Genomic DNA, 23,822 nt, shown 5'->3' on the forward strand with positions numbered 1-23,822 from the left:
AAGGCAGCACAAGGTCAAATGCATCCACTTGGTGACAGTGACAGTCAAGATAGCACCTTTTTTTCTTTGTATTCTTATTGTTTTAACTGGTAATCCACTATCAGTAAGAGGGGAGGAGAATGACTGTAACTGTTTACTGATTTATAGACTATTCTCTGTGAGTGTCAACCCCAGCTTTACAAGAGCTGCAAATCAAGTCTTCAGTTTATCATCTGGCTCAAAAATGTATTCCTTTTCCATTTGACTAAGTTTCTTACCTGTTTGTCAAAAAGAGCAAGATTCTTCTGAAAATCAAACTCAGTGCTGAGCATATCTTCATCAATAGGTGTACCAAATGTTGTTTCATCCCGAGTACGCCTCATTCTTTCTTTCTTCCCTGGTGTTCGTGTGAGATCATTACCATATCTGTCATTACGTCGAGGAGAACTGTACTCCTGTGCTAACATTGAAGATTGATTCACTCGTTGCCATTCACCAGTAGATTCTCTGTAAAAAGGCAGCTAAATCAAGTAAGAGCTAAAGATTCACACTAGTAAAAATTACAATAATAAATACCATTATCTGTCTATCATATACTTTAACATGCAGTCACACTTAAGTAGCACATACAAAATCTTTCTCATACACAGAGGTACAAGCCATCTCCACACTTTCATATGCCCAAAACATAAAAGCAAAGCTAATCACAGCACATGATGGCTTCTGAACATTAACTCTGGTATCCCTAACACAAATAAAGCACTGTCCTTTCACACTCTCTCCCAAACACAGACACCAGCTTCTGCAGTCCCTCACTCAAATATTGTACCTATGTTGTCAAAGGTGTTTATCAACATTACACAACTTTTATGAATGAAATATAAGTCAAACAAGGAAACTGAACCATGTCATGAAAGAAGTTGGCCTGAAAGAGGCAGCAGCAACAGCCAACACAGGGTCATCCTAGTATTCTGTCACCTAATGAGGAGTATCTCACCTTATGCACTGGGGACAATGATATCACCATTGATATGTCAGTAGACATGCCCAAACTGAGAGATACTGTTCACCACTTAGCAAGAGGTAAATAAAGAGTGAAAAGGAGGTGTCTCATGAGGAAGACAGGGTTATGACACTTCTAACCCTCAAAGGTTTGAGACATCTCTTGCTGCTCGAAGATCAAGTGGACCCTGAAGGGAATTAATTATTGAAAATCCAGATGACACTGACCTGGAAGCTGAGGAGTGGGACCCATGAGCAAGAGTCTCCCCAACAGAAGTCCGAGGTTTACGTCGAGTTTGCTGCATTTCATTGGCTGCACTTTCTGCTTGATCTACAGTAGATGCTACCTGTTGATGTGTAGAATGTTTGGATACTTTTGGTTGGAAACACTGTTGTTCTGAAGTGTTTTGCAGTTTTTTACATTGTTGATCCTGGTCTAAAGGTTGAACCACTTCCTGGTGTTGATCTCCTTGCCCTGCTTCAACTTTCTCCAGCTGGTTTTCTTCACTGGCATCATTAGGATGAGATAGGATCCTCAAATCTATGATATCACCAGCACTGCAATAAACAGTCTGTATATTGAGAAAATTCAAACCTGAACCAACAACTGTACATGTTATCTCCCCCATTCATTTTTTTCTGTACAGTGATAGGAATGGGCCAACCAAAAACACGATCAAAGTCAATCTCAGGAGAAATGAAAAGAAAGCTAAAGAAAAAGAATGAGGAAATTCATCAGGGCTCTGCAGGTGTTTGAACACCTCATTCTTAGGAATGAAAGATTGTAGGAAGAGGGAAAGAAAAAAGAAGGAAGAGAATTTCACTGCTTAGCTATTCAAGAGAAGAAGAATGTAAGATGGGCATCCAGCCTGGCATCTATGACCTGGTCAATGTTACAAGGGAAGAGTTTTACACTCATGTCACCCCATCTCTTAACCTTAAACATACCAGGTCTTCCCTCTCATATTTTAAATAATTCATTACAGCCTTTAATGATCCCTAAACACCATTTCAACCCCAGATTCTTATATAGCATGTAAAATAGTGCTACTACTGAGGATATTACCCAAGTTTATTTACCCTTCGAAAAAAAAATGAATTACAGGAATTAGTTCAGGGTATTTCTTAGCCAAAAAAACTTTTTGTTTTAAAATTGATATATAATGAAATGCTTCAATACAGTACGTGAAATGATCATGGAAAATATATCATAATCCTTCCCCAAGAAAAAGACATCCAATGAATATGAAGCAAATAATCATAAGAATCTTTAAATACTACATTACAGCCCTTAATGATCCTAAACACCATTTCAACGTGATAATTGTATTCAACATGAAAAATATTCCAAATACTAAGTTTATCAAGCAAATCTATTACCCTTCAAAAAATACCAAAAATAGCAGGTATCAGCGCATGGTATTTTTTGGACAAAAATAAATTTTTCTCTTAACAAGGAAATATAACACAATGAAATGCTTCCGTACTTGAAATAATCATGGAAAACATCTTATACTGCTTCCTCAAGCAAAACAGGTAATATATATGTAGTAAATAATTGCAAAACTTACTTAATAGTAACTTCTGCAAGGGCAGATGGGCGACCATTGTGAAGCACTCGAGAAATGGTGACTGTCTGTCTTTCTGTGCTGATGCTTACCACCTGTCCCTGGTAAAAACCAAGACCCCCACCAACTTCCACCGACACCTCACATCCAAGGTAATTGTTGCTCATCTCTGCTACAAAGTATTCTGTAGATACAATAAAAAGGATATATTTTCATGATGGAGACAACTCTAAAAGTTTTGAGGAATAAGCTCTTACTAACACTCATACGACACCCTGTAATCATAATAATCTATGCATTCTATATTTTTTGTAGTATATTACTTGTGCTCCAAATTATGCTCTGAACTTGGTATTATATTTTCTAAACATTAAACTAGCATTGCACAACAAAATGCTCAATCTGCAAAAGTAATAGCAAAGTAGAGCTACTATAAATAATCACAGACAAATAAATCATAATACCATGATTCTCTCTCTTATAAACGGTTATACTTTGAAAATTCCACCATATTTTACTCACTATTACCATCATTTAGCTGAAAGAACAACTGCATGTGACACTGACATATACAAATAGACTTCATTCCTTTTATGGAAAAATATCCCAATCGTACTATTCATCAATCTTTATGGAATAACCACTCAAAAAAATCCAAGTCATGCTCTGGTCTAAATCACTTCTACTAAGTGATGGGAAATCAAGTGATATGCTTTTGTTCCAGTCATATAAGGCATGTCTGTGGCCCCATAAATTGTATACTTAACCCACAAACTACTGAGTGTACTAGTAGTGATATCACCTATCAGTTACATCAGAAACACTATATACAAAATTTAAGACAGTTCTTGTAAATGTCTCTATATGAATGAGTATCTCCATCTTAGTTTTTCTTGTCTTAGTAAAGACTTGACCTTCAGCCTCTTACGGGAAGAATATTCCAATCACATTCTTCATCCTAACACTACAAGGAATAAAATGGCAATCTTTGCTGGCCTCAAAATGGCCTAGGTCAATGTCCAGTACCTAAACACCTTGCCCAGATTTTGAAGGATTCACACACACACAAAAAAAATATCGGTTGCTAACCACTACCCATCCCAGGGACTGCTCTTTCAGACCCTCCTAGTTACTCTGGGACCATATCCCTGGTGCTGTCTCTCCAGGCTCATCCCACTCACCCCAGGAAGTGCCTCCCCAAGCTCATCGTAAGCACACCAAGTCTCAGGTTTCTAACTTTTATCGTCATGGAACTATGGTGTGCAAACACACACACACACACACACATACACACACATTAAAAAATCAAACCCAGGTGCACATCTCTGGGAATGCCTCACTAAGCATACAAAGTTGTCAAAGTTTCCAGCTTTCATCGACAGAGAGTTGACAAGCACGCGCACATCCATCGGGGGATGGGGGGTTGTAGTGGTTAGCATTACTGACTATGAGTCTGCACAGGATCGACAGGGGTCGGGCTCGAAATGGTTCGAATCCTGGACGCTGCAATCAGCTCATACATGGTACATATAAACAAGGTTGAGATAGGACAACAGATGTGCAAAACTCCTAGTCACACACAATTAGTAATCACAAACACAGAATTTTATAATTTTCTTGATTGCTTTATTTCCCAGGTGGGAATCAGGGTAATTAAAGTCCTATTCATGAGTAGCTATGACATCCTTATCAATTATGTACGCATAATTTGTCATTCTTACCCCTCATAAACTGGAAAGATGCTTTGGAAACAGGGTAAAAGAACGGACCAATTGATCCAGTAACAACGACGTTGTTTCAAGACTTGTTCACCTTCAGTCACTAGTAACTTGGCCTAATTAATGAAAGGGAAGACCCAACAAGGTTACTTACTGTCAGTGTCAGGAAATGAAACTCCACCGAGAACGAGCCAACAAACATACCAAAATAAAACATAAGACGGGCGCACAATATTTCTAGCAAACGTAAGTGTGCAAATCGTGCCATACTCTACGTAATGAATTGCAAATCAAAGTATTCACAAAAATATCGTGTGCCCTTTCCTCCCTTCCCGCCCTACATTCTTTTTGTAATGCTGAATCACAATCAAACTTTACACATGCGTGGTCGGAAATAGGGATATAGTAACAACATTGTTTTGATACAACATTTTTCCACATTCTGGCAAAATGTGAAGACGAAACTTTGATCACCCTCAGTAGCTTGCCCCCTGCCAAGAATGGAAGTTTGGATTAATCCTCAATCATGAGCTTATATGGCTGGGATACATGAGAATACTCTGATGTTTTGCTCATTGTACAGGTGTCTTAATTCTAATGATGTGAATAATGATAAATGCAAGAAGTTTATTGATGAGTTCACTTGTGTATATTAATTCGCATATATTTATAGCAGGCAATCTTAATCATCCAGAAATAGGCTGGCAAGTGTATAAAAATTGATTGGAAAATAATGATAAAAATTCAAGTTCACAAAAGTAGTTAGGGACAGTTAATGAGTCAAAACATAAAATCCTTTGTTAAAAAAGCCCACACACATTCATTCACACTCGGACTGACCTGTTCAAATGCGATAGGAACGGAACCCTATCCCTATTGCTTGTAAATGCGCCATTCTCCTCTATCTTCAACCTACCTTCACCTTGTTTTCAAGACAGAATTTTGGTTTACCTCTCCGAGGAATTCACGGGCTTTACCTCAAAGTCAGGTTTCTTCTTTTCATATTTTCCCTTTTTTTCTAGAATACTCTTCATAGTACTTTAGCCGACCTTATAGGTAAAGCAAGGGAGATTGAAAATTCGAAATAAAATAGTCGGAACAATAACGTTTGATCATCAATACAGACAAGTCGATAAAGTAATCGGTATGTATATGATATCAGGATACAGGTTTGACATTTATCTATATAAAGAAACGCATTCTCGATTGTGTTTTGCAATACTTTTACCTTATTCCACTTTTCATTTATACTCGCCAGTGGTGTTTGCCAGCTCGTTTGGTCGCTGATACTGTTCACTGGCTTGAAACCAACCCTTACGAGGATGCTATTTACCAGCTCTATAAACAAGCTTTAAATGAACATTTTCCAGTTATATGGAAGAGAAGAGGTATATATAGACTGTGTAGAAATAACGCGTAGCTTAATTTAATGGTGAAGACAGTTAGAGGATGATGAAACTTGGGTGCCTTTCGGAAACCATTAAGGAGAAAATGGGCTTAATCACCCTATGCTAACGTTCTGCAATGACAACATAAACAGTTTTTGACAGACTTCTATTATGGGACTGGTAACGTTAATGCTTAGGTGTTCATGTTGATATGATGCTATCATATATATGTGATTTAAAAGGGCATTATTACCGTTTCCGACCCAGCGAATTAGGTTTGGTTTGGTTGAAATGGTTTTCATGGTTTTTGATGTCTTTTGAACGATTCTGACCTTCCTTTCTATCCCAGGCGGGTGGATGTCCGAAATGGAAATTTAACCTTTAAAAGTACCAGATAAGTAAATTAAGTATGTGAAGGAAAAGCATATTAGTGGGGTAAAGCAGCAACGCCACTCTGTTGCCATAGGAGTATGATTTTTTAAATGACCGACATGTAGGCAAAGCATGCCCTTATTAAGGTCATTTCGGGTGAAAAGAGTAAAGGAAAAAGAATGAAAAAATATTCAGGGACAGTGTCTGTGTACCTGATTATCAAAGGCTGGAAGGGTATAGGGAGAAATATAATGGAAGAAAATTTCATAGCTTCATTGTTTAAGGAAGTGAGGTATCATAAGTCAGTCCTCATGTGGCCACTATCCACACAGAAACTATGTGAAGCAGCAGCTAGACACGTGCTGCGGGTCCAAGCCTTGTTGACAGGAGGGACACATGGACAGTTTGCAGTTGCAGTGGCGTGAATGGTACCAGTAAAACAGGGTGAGGGTAGCAACATTGTGGCAGACCAAATGTGATGGTTGTGAAGAAGCGTAGAAAATCAATGAAACAGAAAGCTTTTGATTTCATTTTTATAATGGAGAGGTGGATGAAGAATCGTCAAAATACTTGAGCTATGCTCTTTACAAGAGTAAATAAAACCTGTTATGGAATGGCTTTAGAAATTTCAGTTGTCTTATTACATTGATATTACTGTCAGATTTATCCAGTACTTTATTTCTTACATTCTTATACTGTAATTCATACTTGACTCTTTATGATTTCTATATTTTTGATACTCCATTAGTACATGTTCCTTGGTAGTACTCTGTTACAGCTATGAGAAAATAAACAGGTTACATTACTACCTTTGTGTTGGCCTGATCCACTGCTGAGTACAGGATGAAGGAGGGCGCGGTTGACACATCTGACAGTTCCTGATAAGAGACGACGATATGGTTTTCTTAATTCACTGAAACTGTTTTTGCAATAAACTTATTTCATACACACACATACATACACATATGTATATATTATAATAAATAGAATATAATTGCCATTATTATTATTATCATTATTATACTTTGTCTCTGTCTCCTGCGTTAGTGAGGTACCGCAAGAAAAGAGACGAAAGAATGGCCTAACCCTCCCACATACACATGTGTATACATACACATCCACACACGCACATATACATATACCTATACATTTCACCATGTACATATATATACATACACAGAGAGATACATATATACACATGTACATAATTCATACTTGCTGCCTTTATTCATTTCCATCGCCACTCTGCCACACATGAAATGACAACCCCCTCCCCTGCATGTGTGCGAGGTAGCGCTAGGAAAAGAATGGTGAAGAGCTTGTAGATTTATGAGCTGAAAAAGGCCTGGTGATTGGGAATACCTGGATTAAAAAGAGAGATATACATAAGTATATGTACGTAAGTAGGAGAGATGGCCAGAGAGCATTATTGGATTACATGTTAATTGATAGGCGTGTGAAAGAGAAACTTTTGTATGTTAATGTGCTGAGAGGTGCAACTGGAGGGATGTCTGATCAGTATCTTGTGGAGGCAAAGGTGAAGATTTGTAGAGGTTTTCAGAAAAGAAGAGAGAATGTTGGGGTGAAGAGAGTGGTGAGAGTAAGTGAGCTTGGAAAGGAGACTTGTGTGAGGAAGTACCAGGAGAGACTGAGTACAGAATGGAAAAAGATTAGAACAAAGGACGTAAGGGGAGTGGGAGAGGAATGGGATGTATTTAGGGAAGTAGTGATGGCTTGCGCAAAAGATGCTTGTGGCATGAGAAGCATGGGAGAGGGGCAGATTAGAAAGGGTAGTGAGTGGTGGGATGAAGATGTAAGATTATTAGTTAAAGAGAAGAGAGAGGCATCTGGACGATTTTTGCAGGGGAAACAATGCAAATGAGTGGGAGATGTATAAAAAAAGAGGCAGGTCAAGAGAAGGGTGCAAGATATATTATCATTATTATTATTTTGCTTTGTCAATGTCTCCCGCATTAGCGAGGTAGCGCAAGGAAACATGAAAGAATGGCCTAACCCACCCACTTACACATGTATATACATACACGTCCACACACAGCACATATACATACCTATACATCTCAATGTATACATATATATACACACACAGACATATACATATATACCCATGTACATAATTCATACTGTCTGCCTTTATTCATTCCCATTGCCACCCCGCCACACATTGAATAACAACACCCTCCCCCCTCATGTATGTGAGGTAGCACTAGGAAAAGACAACAAAGGCCTCATTCATTCACACTCAGTCTCTAGCTGTCATGTAATAATGCACTGAAACCACAGCTCCCTTTCCACATCCAGGCCCCACAGAACTTTCCATGGTTTACCCCAGATGCTTCACATGCCCTGGTTCAATCCATTGACAGCACATCAACCCCAGTATACCACATCGTTCCAATTCACTCTATTCCTTGCATGCCTTTCACCCTCCTGCATGTTCAGGCCCCGATCACTCAAAATCTATTTCACTCCATCTTTCCACCTCCAATTCGGTCTCCCATTTCTCCTCGTTCCCTCCACCTCTGACACATATATCCTCTTGGTCAACCTTTCCTCACTCATTCTCTCCATGTGACCAAACCATTTCAAAACACCCTCTTCTGCTCTCTCAGCCACACTCTTTTTATTACCACACATCTCTCTTACCCTATTATTACTTACTCGATCAAACCACCTCACACCACATATTGTCCTCAAACATCTCATTTCCAGCACATCCATCCTCCTCTGCACAACTCTATCCATAGCCCATGCCTCGCAACCATATAACATTATTGGAACCACTATTCCTTCAAACATACCCATTATATATATATATTCTTCTTTCTTTCAAACTATTCGCCATTTCCCGCATTAGCAAGGTAGCGTTAAGAACAGAGGACTGGGCCTCTGAGGGAATATCCTCACCTGGCCCCCTTCTCTGTTCCTTCTTTTGGAAAAAAATAAAAATGAGAGGGGAGGATTTCCAGCCCCCCGCTCCCTCCCCTTATATATATATATATATATATATATATATATATATATATATATATATATATATATATATATATATTTTTTTTTTTTTTTTTTTTTTTTTTTTTGCTTTGTCGCTGTCTCCCACGTTTGCAAGGTAGCGCAAGGAAACAGACGAAAGAAATGGCCCAACCCACCCCCATACACATGTATATACATACACGTCCACACACGCAAATATACATACCTACACAGCTTTCCATGGTTTACCCCAGACGCTTCACATGCCCTGATTCAATCCACTGACAGCACTTCAACCCCGGTAGACCACATCGATCCAATTCACTCTATTCCTTGCCCTCCTTTCACCCTTCGTCATGTTCAGGCCCCGATCACACAAAATCTTTTTCACTCCATCTTTCCACCTCCAATTTGGTCTCCCACTTCTCGTTCCCTCCACCTCCGACACATATATCCTCTTGGTCAATCTTTCCTCACTCATTCTCTCCATGTGCCCAAACCATTTCAAAACACCCTCTTCTGCTCTCTCAACCACGCTCTTTTTATTTCCACATATCTCTCTTACCCTTACGTTACTCACTCGATCAAACCACCTCATACCACACATTGTCCTCAAACATCTCATTTCCAGCACATCCACCCTCCTGCGCACAACTCTATCCATAGCCCACGCCTCGCAACCATACAAAATTGTTGGAACCACTATTCCTTCAAACATACCCATTTTTGCTTTCTGAGATAATGTTCTCGGCTTCCACACATTCTTCAAGGCTCCCAGGATTTTCGCCCCCTCCCCCATCCTATGATCCACTTCCGCTTCCATGGTTCCATCCGCTGCCAGATCCACTCCCAGATATCTAAAACACTTTACTTCCTCCAGTTTTTCTCCATTCAAACTTACCTCCCAATTGACTTGACCCTCAACCCTACTGTACCTAATAACCTTGCTCTTATTCACATTTACTCTTAACTTTCTTCTTTCACACACTTTACCAAACTCAGTCACCATATATATATATATATATATATATATATATATATATATATATATATATATACATATATATATATATATATATATATATATATATATATATATATATATATATATATATATTTTTTGCCGCTGTCTCCTGCGTTTGCGAGGTAGCGCAAGGAAACGGACGAAAAAAATGGCCCAACCCACCCCCATATACATGTATATACATACATGTGAGGAAAGATTGACCAAGAGGATATACGTGTCGGAGGTGGAGGGAACGAGGAGAAGAGGGAGACCAAATTGGAGGTGGAAAGATGGAGTGAAAAAGATTTTGTGTGATCGGGGCCTGAACATGCAGAAGGGTGAAAGGAGGGCAAGGAATAGAGTGAATTGGAGCGGTGGTATACCGGGGTTGACGTGCTGTCAGTGGATTGAATCAAGGCATGTGAAGCGTCTGGGGTAAACCATGGAAAGCTGTGTAGGTATGTATATTTGCGTGTGTGGACGTATGTATATACATGTGTATGGGGGTGGGTTGGGCCATTTCTTTCGTCTGTTTCCTTGCGCTACCTCGCAAACGCGGGAGACAGCGACAAAGCAAAAAAAAAAAAAAAATATATATAATATATATATATATATATATATATATATATATATATATATATATTTTTTTTTTTCAATTATTAATTTATTATTCTTAGTCGCTGTCTCCCACTTTAGCAAGGTAGCACAAGGAAACTGACAAAAGAATGGCCTAACCCACCCACATACACATGCATGTACATAAATGCCCACACACACATATACATACATATACATACATAGACATAAACATATATACACATGTACATATTCATATGAGTGGATGGGCCATTCTTCGTCTGTTTCCTGGCGCTACCTCGTTGACGTGGGAAACGGCGATCAATTGATATTTTTCATGGTCTTGGCAATGTACTGAAGTATATAGTCTCATCTCTCATCAGTAGAATGTACCTACTGTAATTACTTTTTTTCAAACAATAAAGATTTGATTATCTAAATTTTCTGTTTTTCCAGAACATGAAAATGGAACCAAGCACTTGCTACATCTGCCATGATAGACGTCGGATTGCAGACACCGATACATCACAGACAAGGATTGGGAACAGACCTGAGGCAGAGACGCTTAAAGAAACTTTGATCAGGGCTCTTTCATTAGGATATGTGGAAGATAATCCAAATGAACAGGAACAAACTAAATTTGGAAGTAGTGTATGTGTTGTTTCCTTAAGCTCTCGATATGATGGAGGTCTGGAAGCTGTGAGTGAAAAAGTTATAAGTGATCATGTTGTCATATGTAGGAGATGTGAGACACTCCTTAGAGATTTTGAATATCATGAGAGGACTTCAGCAAAAATAGCTGAAGATATAAGAAGGTTTTTAACAAGACAAGAAGTGAATGAAAACGGGGAAAGTAATAGAAATCAGGTAGCTGGTCATGAACCTCAGACTTCTTTGGGTAAATCAGTTACAAAAAAATTTGATGAAAGGCAGAGTATAAGGGCAGCATTGAGGGCATTAAAGAAGTCGGGTGTGACAGAGCCAAAGAAAAGGGGGAAAAAAAGGAAAAAAGAATTGATTCCCTCTACAACAAGAAATGAAGATGAAGATGATGATGATGAAGTCACAGAAGATTTAGAGAAAACTTTGGCAAAAGAAGTAGAAGATGAGAAGAGATTACATAATCTGGTAACATCAAGGACCAGTAAGAGAATTCAAAGGAGACGAGAAGATGGATTAGTGATTAGATGGGGAGATGCCATATATGAAACAGAAAATAGCTCCATAGAAGATGATGTAGACCTCGAAAATATTTCTGAAGACAGCAATGAAATATGGCCAAAAGAGGAATCTCTGCCAAGGAAGAGAAAGGTTAGAAAACCAATTCAACATCGGCTGATTAGGCTTCCCAAGCCTTTGAGAGATGGTATAGGTCGTGTGTTGCAGGATCAGCAAGGCTTAAAGTATCAATGTCCTTTTTGTCACAGGTACTATATTCCCTCAAACTCCCAAGTACATAATTGTACATCATATAAAAACCAGCTTCGGTGTCACCTCTGTAATATATTCTTTACCTCATACATCAGGCTTGAGAAACATCTAGAAGTGATACACTTGAAGCAGAAACAACTGCAGTGCTCAGAAGAAGACTGCAAATTTATGTGTGTCTCAGAGCCTGCCTTCTTGTTGCACAAACATCTTCATTTCCTTGCTGGCCGAAAAAATAATGGAAATGAAAAAATAACATTTTTATCTAACACAATTGAATCAGATACAGAGAACCCTAATGTTACTCACACACTGGACACAGGAGCTGGTGAAGTTACAGTAATAGATGATATACAGGGTATTGTCACATCTCCAGATATTGCTGACCAAGTTTCCTTCTTACTTGATGAAAAGAGTTTTCTCTCTAATGGCCAGCCTGTCAATATAACTACAGCTAAAAAGGTTACAAAGGATATGGAAAATCATAGGAGAGTATTGCACTTGGCAAGTGGCAAAGGAGAAAAAGAAAGAATTGGTGAAAGTAGAATGAAACTTAGTCAACTTGAGGATGAGACAACACAAATTAAGTCACATGTAGTACATAAATCTTCAAGGAAAGGTTTTCAATGTCCTTTCTGTGACACGAGGTTTGAGACCCAAAGACTATTTGATGACCATGTAAGAGATATTCATAAACTAACAGTTAAATCAAGGAGTGATATTGTCACTCAGATATATAGTAACAAGGCTGATGCTGGAGGCAATACCGTAAAGGAAAACATTAAATGTTCAGAAATCAGCGAAGAGGGAAGAGATAATCTTGTTTTAAAAAAAAACTTCAATATGACACCAGAAGACCTTACATGTACAGTAGAGAGACTGAAAGGAAAAATAAGCAAGTCGTAAATGTAAAGGATTCACAAGAGACACCAGGAAGCTTTAAACCAGAAGACAAAAATACTATGGAATGGTTATGGGAAGTGATGTATTTAAATGATGAGGAAATTGACCATGAGTTCAATGAAGTTGAAGAAAAAAAGGGTTTGCCTAAAAGGAGGGCTGGACTGAATACCAGAAGACTGCACAAATGCATAACTTGTTCCAAGGTATTTCCTTCTAAAGCCCATCTTAAAGAACATGAAGTAAGTCACTCTAATAAGCAACCATATAGGTGTCTTATGTGTGATCGAGGTTTTAAAAGGAAGAATGCACTGAGTAAACACATGCGCATATTTCACCCTGATGAATCAAATAATGTTTATTGTTCCTGTGGTAAGGTGTATGCCTCTCAAGAATTGTTGGAAAAGCATAGAGAATGCAGTGGAAACCATAGATTGTTTGTGTGCCCTGAGTGTGGGGCATTCTACAGAACAGAGTCAAGTCTGAAAAGTCATATGATGCTTCACAATGAAAGCAAAGGAAGTGCATCCAGTTCCTCATGGCCTTTCACATGCCATACATGTAGTGAAAAATTAAGTAGCCAAGCTTCTCTTAGTAACCATATAATTAATTCTCATAGTACTGGTGATTTCCAGTGTCATCACTGTGATAAGATATGCAAAACTAGACAGCTACTTTCTCAGCATTGTTTGAGGAAGCACAAAACTGGCAACAAAGAGTTTCCCTGTTCAGTTTGCAATAAAGTGTTCCATATATCAAAAGACCTTCGTCGCCATATGCAGTCACATAACCCTGAAGGACTACTCCAGTGTCCTGCTTGCCATGCAAAATTCAAAACCTACTCAACATTACAGTCTCACATGAAAATACACTCACAAGGTAAGCCATATGACTGCGTTATATGCCTTCTTCCATGCGCTACAATTGAGAATTTGAAGAGTCATTTATTTTCACATCACAATATTGAAGCCGGGGATGATTTTGCTCAGAATTGGAATCGAAGATGTCCTTTGTGTGGTCAGATTTTCCTTCGTCGGTCTAGTCTTGCACTACATATAAAGACACACATAGGTTCTGAAGATATACAGCTCTTCTTTGTTGAAAATATAGATTCTGACACAGTTATTGGTAGTAATAGTATGAAAAATGAACAGTATCAAATGCCCCACTTGAAAATGTATGCAAGAATTGATGAATTTAATGATATACATAATAATGTGACAGAAAATGACTGTGCATTACAGGTGCAGATAGAGGAAAGAGAGAAAAAGAATAAAAGAAATGCAATTGAGGTAAAAGTCAGTCATGAAAAACAGATAGAAAACGTAAAAGAGATGTATACAAATGTTGGAATTCTAGCATCGTGTCTCTCAGATGGTGACAAAAGGGATGTAAAAATTTTAAGCAAAGATGTAATGGCTAAACAATTCATTCCGATGGAAGCAGGTAAATTTGTTCCTGAGCCTGTTATAGCCACTAGGACTATTGAAGAAACTCAAATTATTGGGTTTAAAAGTCATTCTGTTGTTAAAGATAAGACTCATAACATAAATGGTATTTCTCATACCATGAAAAGTTGTACTTCAAATGAAGGTGAAGAAACCAAATATATTTGTGGAGAGTGTACCCTTGTTTTCACAGATGTAAATGACCTCAGGACTCATTTATCAACTTGTTATCAACAAGATAACAGTGATGAGTATGTTGTTGTATTTGAAGTTGATGAAAATGTGCAAAAATAATTGGACTTTTGTGGTATTTATCCTTTTCAACACCTCCTCAATATCCTTTGGATACATTTCCATTTTTGTGTATACCTTTTAGTTTCTCTTTCATTTGCCACATAGTTTTCAGTGTATATAATGGAGTAAATGAAGTGTGCTTGTAGAATTTATATTTTTTGTATATATACTATTTAGTGTTAATGAAAAAATATCAATGAAATGTTGTGTCATTTCCAATTCCACACAGTGTCTAAAATGTTATAGAGACATATGTCCAGGCATTGCAAAGTGATAAAAAGTATATTTTGGGTGAAAGTCGTACATAAATGCATTTCCATAACCTTAGAGAAAAGTGCAAAGGAACTTTTACATTTCCTTTGAAGAAACCTGATGATATATAATTTTTATTAGGCTTCATAAATACTGGTAAAAAGTGTGAAAGAAGAAAGTTAAGAGTAAATGTGAATAAGAGCAAGGTTATTAGGTACAGTAGGGTTGAGGGTCAAGTCAATTGGGAGGTGAGTTTGAATGGAGAAAAACTGGAGGAAGTGAAGTGTTTCAGATATCTGGGAGTGGATCTGGCAGCAGATGGAACCATGGAAGTGGAAGTGGATCATAGGGTGGGGGAGGGGGCGAAAATTCTGGGAGCCTTGAAGAATGTGTGGAAGTCGAGAACATTATCTCGGAAAGCAAAAATGGGTATGTTTGAAGGAATAGTGGTTCCAACAATGTTGTATGGTTGCGAGGCGTGGGCTATGGATAGAGTTGTGCGCAGGAGGATGGATGTGCTGGAAATGAGATGTTTGAGGACAATGTGTGGTGTGAGGTGGTTTGATCGAGTAAGTAACGTAAGGGTAAGAGAGATGTGTGGAAATAAAAAGAGCATGGTTGAGAGAGCAGAAGAGGGTGTTTTGAAATGGTTTGGGCACATGGAGAGAATGAGTGAGGAAAGATTGACCAAGAGGATATATGTGTCGGAGGTGGAGGGAACGAGGAGAAGAGGGAGACCAAATTGGAGGTGGAAAGATGGAGTGAAAAAGATTTTGTGTGATCGGGGCCTGAACATGCAGGAGGGTGAAAGGAGGGCAAGGAATAGAGTGAATTGGAGCGATGTGGTATACTAGGGTTGACGTGCTGTCAGTGGATTGAATCAGGGCATGTGAAGCGTCTGGGGTAAACCATGGAAAGCTGTGTAGGTATGTATATTTGCGTGTGTGGACGTATGTATATACATGTGTATGGGGGTGGGTTGGGCCATTTCTTTCGTCTGTTTCCTTGCGCTACCTCGCAAACGCAGGAGACAGCGGCAAAAGAAAAAAAAAAATACTGTTTACAATATTTTCACTCCAAGCTTAGTCGAAGCTGAAAAGTTAAAATGAAATGGCACTTTTCTCTAAAGCTGTCTGTATACCTGTGCATCATTATGGTATTTTTTGTAGGTGGTGGGATCTTCGAGTATAGGATGGTGAAGTGTGAGACAGGTAAGCAATGTATTTCTACTTTGAGGTTTGCAGATAGTTATGGAATGGTTTGGATATGAAGAGTAGTGCTGTTACAAAGAAGTGAGTGCCAAGCATAGTGAAGTGGATTGTACTGGGATGTTCTTTGTTGAAGCTTCTTTATATTTTAAGTTTTCATATCATACAAAATCATAGAAGTACACTGTCATAAAGGGTGATTAAGAGAGGTGGGAGTGGGGAGCTGGAGATCTTTCCCTCCTGTATTACTTTCCAAAAGAAGGAACACAGGAAAGAGCCAAATGGGACTTTTTTCCTCTAAGGCTGTCATTTGTGCTGGACATTACATCACTCATGAGAGAAATCACAAACAAGTATGTAAGAAAATTAAAGCAGCAATATACTATTTATCAATATTCAAGTTTAGCCCTCCCAACCATATTTTTCTCTTCTAATCTCATTCCTTTTCCAGACTCATCTTGTCTGTTGTACCTCATTAATTTTAGGTCACCCAAGCTCCTACACCACAAGCCCCAAAATGCAGTTATGTCTTGGTCTGTTACAAGAATTCACAAATGCTGTGGGCGGTGAAATATTATAATTAAATGTGATTAGATAACTTGCTGGTACAAATGGAAAAATATGAGTCTAAACTGCATGTTTGTCTGTCAGACAATAACTAAATTGTTGAATAGTGATATGTGTGTTTGGAAAGAGAATGTCAAGTAAAATATTTGCACAAAGAATAATGGAAAAGTAACACTCATGAAGAGTAGGCATGGGATAATATAGTGAATGGAATACTTATCTATGATAAGGTGTTATACTCAACCTGAAAATATGGACAGAGATACAAAACAAATGTTTAAGTAAGGTGAGTGAAAACAGGAGTATGGAGGAAATATGAGGTATGGGTGTAGAAAAAAAGCAGTCATGCAATATCGCAGAAATAATACAACCTTGGTGTTTCCATAAAATCCAGTTGTTTCCTAGCAAGCTATATGGAAATGGTGAATTCTGTCAAAGAAACAGGTAGTATAAATGGTTCATTTTGATTATTTTTATTTCTACATAAACCAACCTGTATTAATAAATATCTTTTTTATTCAAGCAAGTTAACAAAACATGCTTTGGAATTTAAATTTCTATATATAAAATAACATATTTCCTCAAACACAGACTGTTTGCACTGTATGTTATGAAATCAACATATAATTGTTTTACAGATAATTGTACACATTGAAAATCAATAAATCTTAAAGAAAACTGTGAGACTACTACAAATGCACAAAGAAATGGTTATAAAATCCTGTTGCCTACTCCCTACCACTTAAGTATTCATTTGGGTCTTTCTCCCTAGAACATTAAGACTGTAAATCATCTTCAGAAATCTCGCACATAACTTATTTCAACCATAAAAAATTTCTTAAACTTTAATTTATTCATTAGGAATCGCCAATACTTGCTGGGATCTACCACTAATTGAGGTATTCTTGCCCAAGAACTAGACTGAATTTAAGTACAACTGTATCAATTTTTCTATTATCTTTTCATCACTACAACCCATAATGAGATCAGTTTTACTTACTCCCATTCTTAAATTACCATATCTTACCTTTGAAAAAAAATTACAGAGTCAAATTTAAGTTCCAAAAAAAAATAATAGTGACTGTCTTGATAAGGTCCTCTTCCTGACCACTGCAGTGTTCATTATCACTATTTCCTTACATTTCTGCCACAACAGGATAATCAACCCACATTATCTGTATTTATCTATCACTGTCCCATTCTCAACTCAGAATATCCTATATGTCTTTCCCTTGAACTCCAGTCTATTTCACCATTAATGACTGGAAAATCAACACTTCTTTCCAAATTCTATCACAAGAGGTTTTTCATGCAATATATAACCATTACACATATTTAGGGCATTTGTTGCCATTTCTTTATCTTGGAAAGTAACAAATGCCTGTCCTTTCATACGACCACACAGAATTCTATACATGATTTTAGGACCACAAGTGGACTCGAAATGTCCCATGAGGGAAGCTAAATCATGAGGAGAAACTTTATGAGGTAAGTTTTTTATGTACAGTGTGGATGATGGTTTTCCTGTATCATAGTTTTTAAATTTTTCAATTGTCCTAAGCTCCTCAATGCTTTTCCTGTTTGATTTTATAGTTTCTAATGGAATAAGAGCACCATGATCAAGGGTCAAAACAAACTGCTTACTAAAGTCTGTAATATTATGCTTTTTGTCTTTATTTTCTGCTTTGAATGTATTACTCTTTTTACCACTGCATTTGTTCTTTGGTGTATTGGTAGCTATACAAAGATTTTCAGCATTACTTTTGTTGATTCTACTGATCTTTGGTATTTCCTTCATATCCCAGAAGGACTTTGGTTTTTCTGACAAATAAACAAAGCTAGGACTCTCTTTCTTATTTTTCTCTAAAGGCCCATCAGGAAAATCATCCTCAATCTTATGTTTTCTTGGCTTAGCATCTTGACTTCTTTCTACTTCATCACTAGGAAAAAGCTCTTCTGCCATATGCTTAATATGATTAATGGGATGGTCATCTGGAATAGTTTCATCTTGATGGGGCTGCAGGCGCACAAGACAAGGTGTTAGTTTTTCAGCTTCAGCTGAGCTTGGAATTACGCTACATTCCTCTTCAAAGTCATGACGATTTAATGGAATTGCTCCATTGAAGTGTTCTGGCTTCTCTGTTAAAGTTTCTAATTGATTTTGTCGTTTGAGAAGTTTATTTTCTATAGCTTTAAGTTTCTGCTCTCTAGCCTGGGGAGCTTCAAGGGATGAATCCCCATTGTCTTCGCTCATAAGTAGCTGAATCTCATTATCTGAAAGTCCACTATATCTCAGAATTTCCTTTACATTTAATGAGAGTTCTAGACTTTTATAATCCTCATATGATGCTAAGCCAGATGTCACTGTTGTGATAGATTCCTCAGCTGTAGCACTAATGAACTCTCTCTGGTTCTGATGCTGTTGTTCCAAAGATGTGTGGGTGGTCAACTGCCTCTGAATAAGGTCTTTTATAACTTTTTCACGTAAGGTATCAGTTCGAGGTTTCTCTAGCCTCTCCTCTTCCAAGCCTAAAAATCTGTACTTTTTAGCATTATTGTCTGTTATTGATGCCATGATTTATCTTTTTCTAATAAAAAGCAATTTTATATTAATCAGTGAGGCACACAATAAGTACTTAAAACAGGTGTACTCTGTTTATCTGACAAAGAAATGAAGTTCATAACATTTTATTGCTAACACTAGGGAAAAATTGTGCAAAGAGGTAAAGTTTTACACATAAGGATTCCAATTACTTCGATCTTCTGGAGTCAATGACCCTGTAATTAACAGAACAATGTCAACAATCCACCAAATGCCAACACCACCCATAGTCAGAAGTTTTCCAACTGCAGTCCCAGTTTGTCCCAGACAAAAGCGATCCATTCCTAAGAATCCTAGCAAAACGCTATAGATGAGTGTTGTTACAAAGTAATGACCACTGTACCTGAAGGAGAGAGAAATCTACGAGTTATATGTAACATGGATTATAGAAATCTAGAACAAGTAATGACTCCCTTCCTTGTCATGGAGAGTGAGAATTTAGGTTAACAACCTTCTAACCAGGTTCACATTGTTATTATCAATTAAAGCAAATGAATGCAGAGGAGTATGAAAAAATAGAGCAAAAATGTAACAAACAAAACAGTACGGTATTACACACAAATGCATGAATTATTATCTTGAAAGTAAATAAGCTGATTCCATAAGGCAATGCAGACTACTCGTATATTATCAAAAAATCAGCCATGTAATTAAGAAAAAAAAATTCTGGCAGAAATAGAAATCTAAAGGCAGAACATCTGGAAAAGGGTTAGGCTTTATACAAAAAAGTAAGTGAACTACTTCATATAAATAAAATATATGGTTATACTCTGATGTAATAAAAATAAACCCTCATTTTGTAATAGGCTGATCGAGAGCAGACTCACCAGAAATGACTGCTAAAGCAACCAAGAATACTGAAGGGAGCCATTTGGTGGACCATCCTAATGAGAACTAAACATTTCAGGAGAGCAAAGTAATGTCCCAAATCTCAAAACAAAGTTCAACAATGTTCTCGTGCATGCAAATGATTTGGGGCATGCATTAAAATGCATATAAAACAATGAGTTAGGTACTTTTGGATTAATCTGAAGGGTTAGCATAATCAGACCCCTCACTGAGGGGAACCACCTCTGTAATCAAGGAAGCTTCTGAGCTCACACTTAAGTAAGGTAGGTGAACCACTCAACCACAAGAGATTTATGGCTGTTGCCATATTGAAAACCCTACAGCCTAAAACATAAAAAAAAATTACTCTAAAAGTATAAACACCTTAAAAATAACAAAAACAAAGAAGTAGACAAATAGTTTTTTTCTTTTGGATCAGTACAATGAACTAATGACATCTGGTTAGATGATAAAATCCTACAAAAGATCAAAAGTGGTCAATGAGAGTGGTACCATGCACAGAGTATCTGTTTAGGGAGGAGCAATCTGCATTCAGGAGCAGGTGTTTGCTTTGAAGAATCTGTGAGAGATATACGTGGAGAAAGAGAGTGCATTGTACGTGGCATTCACTGATCGGGAGAAAGCATATGATGGAGTTGACAGAGATGCCATGTGCTATGAATCTATGGGTTAAATGAAAAGTTAGTGACTGCTATGAGGAGAAAAAAAGCACTATGTAGGTAGGATGGGAGGAGGGTGAGTGATTCCTGGTGATGGTGAGTCTACAGCAATGATATGTGGTGTCCCATTGACTTTAATCTGTTCATAGATGGGGTAATGAAGGTAACTGTGGCGTCTTGCAACACAGGGTGGATTTACAGCATACTGTGGACTGGGAAGCATGGGAGATGAATCAGTTGCAAATGACTCAGCACTTGTGGTATACACCTAGGAGAAGCTGGAGAAATAATCTGGGTGCTCATGTAAGGGAGAAAATAGAAAGCAAATGAGAACTTATGGAAGGTATTGAGGTGCAGCAAGGGGGTGACACAGGATGGTTTGAGTATGAACTTAAATAGTGAGGATGAGAGGAAATGGAGTGCTTTATGCAGCTGGAAGTGGATATGAATGCAGATGGAACCATGGGGGTTGAAGTGAGCTAAAGCTTTACATGCATTAAGAGTATGTGGAATAAGTCAATGTCTGTATTGACAAAGATGGGTATGTCTGAAGGTACAGTAGTCCCAATAGTGTTGCATGGATGTGTTTTGGACCCTGAATACAAAAGAAAGAAAGAGGGTGGATGTGCTGCAAATAATATGCTTGAAGATAATAAAAATTGTTAGGCAGGTTGATCAAGTAAGAAATATGAGCATACCAGAAATATGCGTGGTACAATGCAATTTGACGAAGGGTTGAACATAATTTGCTAAAATAGTTTAGCCATATGGACTACGAGTGAAGAAATACTAATCTGTTACAGAAGTAAAGGAAGTTGAAGACCAAGGAGATTAAAGGTTGGAGTGAAGGAGGCTTTGGAGTGTGAAAGTCTGAACATTCAAGACGGGGAAGTCTAGTATATATAGGGCAACATGTGGTCAATCGGATATGACAAAGCATATGAAGAGGTCAGGGAAAACCAAAGAGCAGTCTGGGAACTTGATTGCAGGTGGTAAGCTCTGTTTTTGGTACATGAGACAAAACAGCTAGAGAATGAATGTGTGCAAATAGGGTCAATGTTTGTTAATTCCTGATCCTACCTCGCTAAAATGGAAAAGGCAGTTTGTTATTAAAACTTGCAATTCACATTCAAAAACACAGAGAAAAAAAGGCAGTAGAACCAACATTTCTAAAAGCCAGAAGCAAAGGATAAACACCTTGCATTCACAAAAGCAAGAAAAAGAGTTAACAGGTATGCACTGCAGGTCTAAAAAAGTGAGTGATGATGATTGGCTGCCAACAAATGTCACCTGCATTCAACATCAATGATCTAAAAGGCCTGGAGAAGTTGCAATATGGTTGCTGAGTTTCTGTGAATAAGCATAGGCAAGCCTCTATTACATATATGCAAAAAGGTTGAAATCGTGGAGGATCTGGTCCTAGAATCCTTTTCACACAGTGTGCTACAAATTTTCAAATATTTCATAAAATCATATCCATAATTTTATCAGGAATAATTAAAACAGTTTTGTATATATAACACCATACAACTCAGCAGGGTGAAAAATTAATGAAGAGTGCTATGTCTTGTATGTTACCCTACTGCTGCACAAGAGGTATGACAGATAGTTGATACTTTTAGAAATGTTTTAGTCACAAATACAATAACGTATGGTTTCCATCACTACTATCCATTACTTCATATGTTTCAGAGCCTCAGAAACTATTACATAATGAGAAGATGGAGATCTTATACAGGGCTCCTTAACATTTTTTGCATGAACTAACCAGTGTTTGAAAAAATCTATGCCATAAGCATTACTGGTTGTATATTTGGATCATAGCTGAGGCAAGCAATTCAAGAATTACAATTGTACATGTATCACCATATAGAAGGTAGTAGATGGTAGGCAGCCAACAACCAGGGAGGTATATTACTGGTACTACCCGCTTGGGTTTTGGGAGGGTTAGTGACATCTGCACAGTTTGCCAGAACTTCAGTTTCTCCTTATCACGCATAACACATTTAACCCACACAACTCGTTCTTTGTAGCTCAAGATTTTCCTGCAGTGAGCACTATGCACTAGCTCTGGCAAAATGGTTGGAGCAATGAAAAGAAGTAGTGGGTAGGAACATTAGACAGGAGCATTAAGAAAAAGCAGTAGATTGGAGCATTAGGGAGAAGTGGTTGGAAGGAACATTAGGCTGACAAATTAAGTAGAAGCAGCTAGCAGGAACATTAGGTAGGAGCCTCTAAAAACACTGTGCTAAAGTTGGCCTTTGCAAGTGGTCTCCTGATGGTGAAGTACCAAAGGATAAGAAGTGGCACTGGAGTTCACCAGTTATAAAAATCATTTTGATGTGGCAATCACCTTGAAGAAGTTCTCAAAAGGAATGGGCAACAGAAATACAGAGAGACAGACAGATGGATAGACCGATGCACCACTTGCAGTGAAAAGAAAACAGAATACTTTAACTTATAAGCACTGGCCACAGTGAATGGGTTTACCCTGTGTACACAAGAGCTCCCTAATGCTCCAAAGGTTCTCACTGTAATTGAGAAAATGAAAATCTAATTTGAGGACACAAGTATGCGTGTTTTTAAAAAAGGTAGTGCTGAGAACAGATGAGGAACAAGTTAGGTGGGATGTAAGTTTGAATGGAGAAAAACGGAAGTGATGAGTTTTTGATATCTGGGAGTGAACTTAGCATCGAATGGAACCATGGAAGCGTAAGTGAATCACAGGGTGGGGGAGGAGGCGAAGGTTCTGTGAGAGATGAAGAATGTGTGGAAAGAGAGAACACTATCTCGGAGAGCAAAAATGGATATGTTTCAAGGAACAGTAGTTCCAATAATATCATATGGGTGCGAGGCATGGGCTATAGATAGGGTTGCATGGAGGAGGGTGAATGTGTTGGAAATGAAGTGTTTGAGGACAATATTTGGTGTGAGGTGGTTTGATCGGATAAGTAATGAAAGGGTAAGAGAGATGTGAAGTTGAGAGAGCAGAGGAGGGTGTGTTGAAATGGTTTG

General features: G+C 37.9%; 5 protein-coding genes across 8 annotated transcripts in view; 2 read left to right on the forward strand and 3 right to left on the reverse strand.

Moving 5' to 3' along the window:
- Positions 1-6,972, reverse strand: part of Edc3 (Enhancer of mRNA-decapping protein 3) — a 28,391-nt gene extending 21,419 nt beyond the window's left edge. The window contains exons 1-4 of one of the 3 annotated variants that reach the window (XM_071693857.1): positions 6,837-6,972; positions 2,553-2,733; positions 1,210-1,539; positions 258-486 (exon numbers count right to left, since the gene is read on the reverse strand). In XM_071693857.1, coding sequence (XP_071549958.1) covers positions 258-486; positions 1,210-1,539; positions 2,553-2,716 — 723 coding nt within the window. In that variant the 5' untranslated portion in view covers positions 2,717-2,733; positions 6,837-6,972. The other 2 variants (XM_071693856.1, XM_071693855.1) reach the window with 2 other exon arrangements.
- Positions 5,516-14,872, forward strand: LOC139765903 (uncharacterized). 2 transcript variants are annotated; one of them, XM_071693852.1, is made up of 2 exons: positions 5,516-5,655; positions 11,057-14,872. In XM_071693852.1, the coding sequence occupies exons 1-2, from the start codon at positions 5,623-5,625 to the stop codon at positions 12,932-12,934; spliced, it is 1,911 nt and encodes a 636-aa protein (XP_071549953.1). In that variant the 5' UTR covers positions 5,516-5,622; the 3' UTR covers positions 12,935-14,872. The 2 variants fall into 2 exon arrangements, with proteins under 2 accessions (XP_071549953.1, XP_071549954.1); XM_071693853.1 differs by lacking the exon at positions 5,516-5,655 and adding an exon at positions 5,724-5,835.
- Positions 12,892-14,872, forward strand: LOC139765904 (uncharacterized). Its single transcript, XM_071693854.1, has one exon. It carries the CDS (start codon positions 12,892-12,894, stop codon positions 14,668-14,670), a length of 1,779 nt encoding a protein of 592 aa, XP_071549955.1. The 3' UTR covers positions 14,671-14,872.
- Positions 14,873-17,158: 2,286 nt separating this feature from the next.
- LOC139765907 (RNA-binding protein 41-like) lies at positions 17,159-19,272 on the reverse strand. Its single transcript, XM_071693858.1, has one exon. It carries the CDS (start codon positions 19,270-19,272, stop codon positions 17,968-17,970), a length of 1,305 nt encoding a protein of 434 aa, XP_071549959.1. The 3' UTR covers positions 17,159-17,967.
- The window catches only part of amrt (TM2 domain-containing protein 2 amaretto), a 41,096-nt gene continuing 34,432 nt past the window's right edge, over positions 17,159-23,822 (reverse strand). The window contains exon 4 of the mRNA XM_071693859.1: positions 17,159-19,642. Coding sequence (XP_071549960.1) covers positions 19,429-19,642 — 214 coding nt within the window. The 3' untranslated portion in view covers positions 17,159-19,428. The remainder of the gene's footprint in view (positions 19,643-23,822) is intronic.

The sequence above is a fragment of the Panulirus ornatus genome, chromosome 56 (assembly GCF_036320965.1).
Source record: "Panulirus ornatus isolate Po-2019 chromosome 56, ASM3632096v1, whole genome shotgun sequence".
In the NCBI taxonomy this organism is placed as follows: Eukaryota; Metazoa; Arthropoda; class Malacostraca; order Decapoda; family Palinuridae; genus Panulirus; species Panulirus ornatus.

Excerpts from the sequence above, each read along its gene's own strand:
- LOC139765904 (XM_071693854.1), top strand. The coding sequence starts at position 12,892 with ATGTACAGTAGAGAGACTGAAAGGAAAAATAAGCAAGTCGTAAATGTA.
- LOC139765903 (XM_071693852.1), top strand. The coding sequence starts at position 5,623 with ATGAACATTTTCCAGTTATATGGAAGAGAAGAG. Across the intron at positions 5,656-11,056 it reads AGTTATATGGAAGAGAAGAG|AACATGAAAATGGAACCAAG; the intron begins GTATATATAGAC and ends CTGTTTTTCCAG.
- LOC139765907 (XM_071693858.1), bottom strand. The coding sequence starts at position 19,272 with ATGGCATCAATAACAGACAATAATGCTAAAAAGTACAGATTTTTAGGC.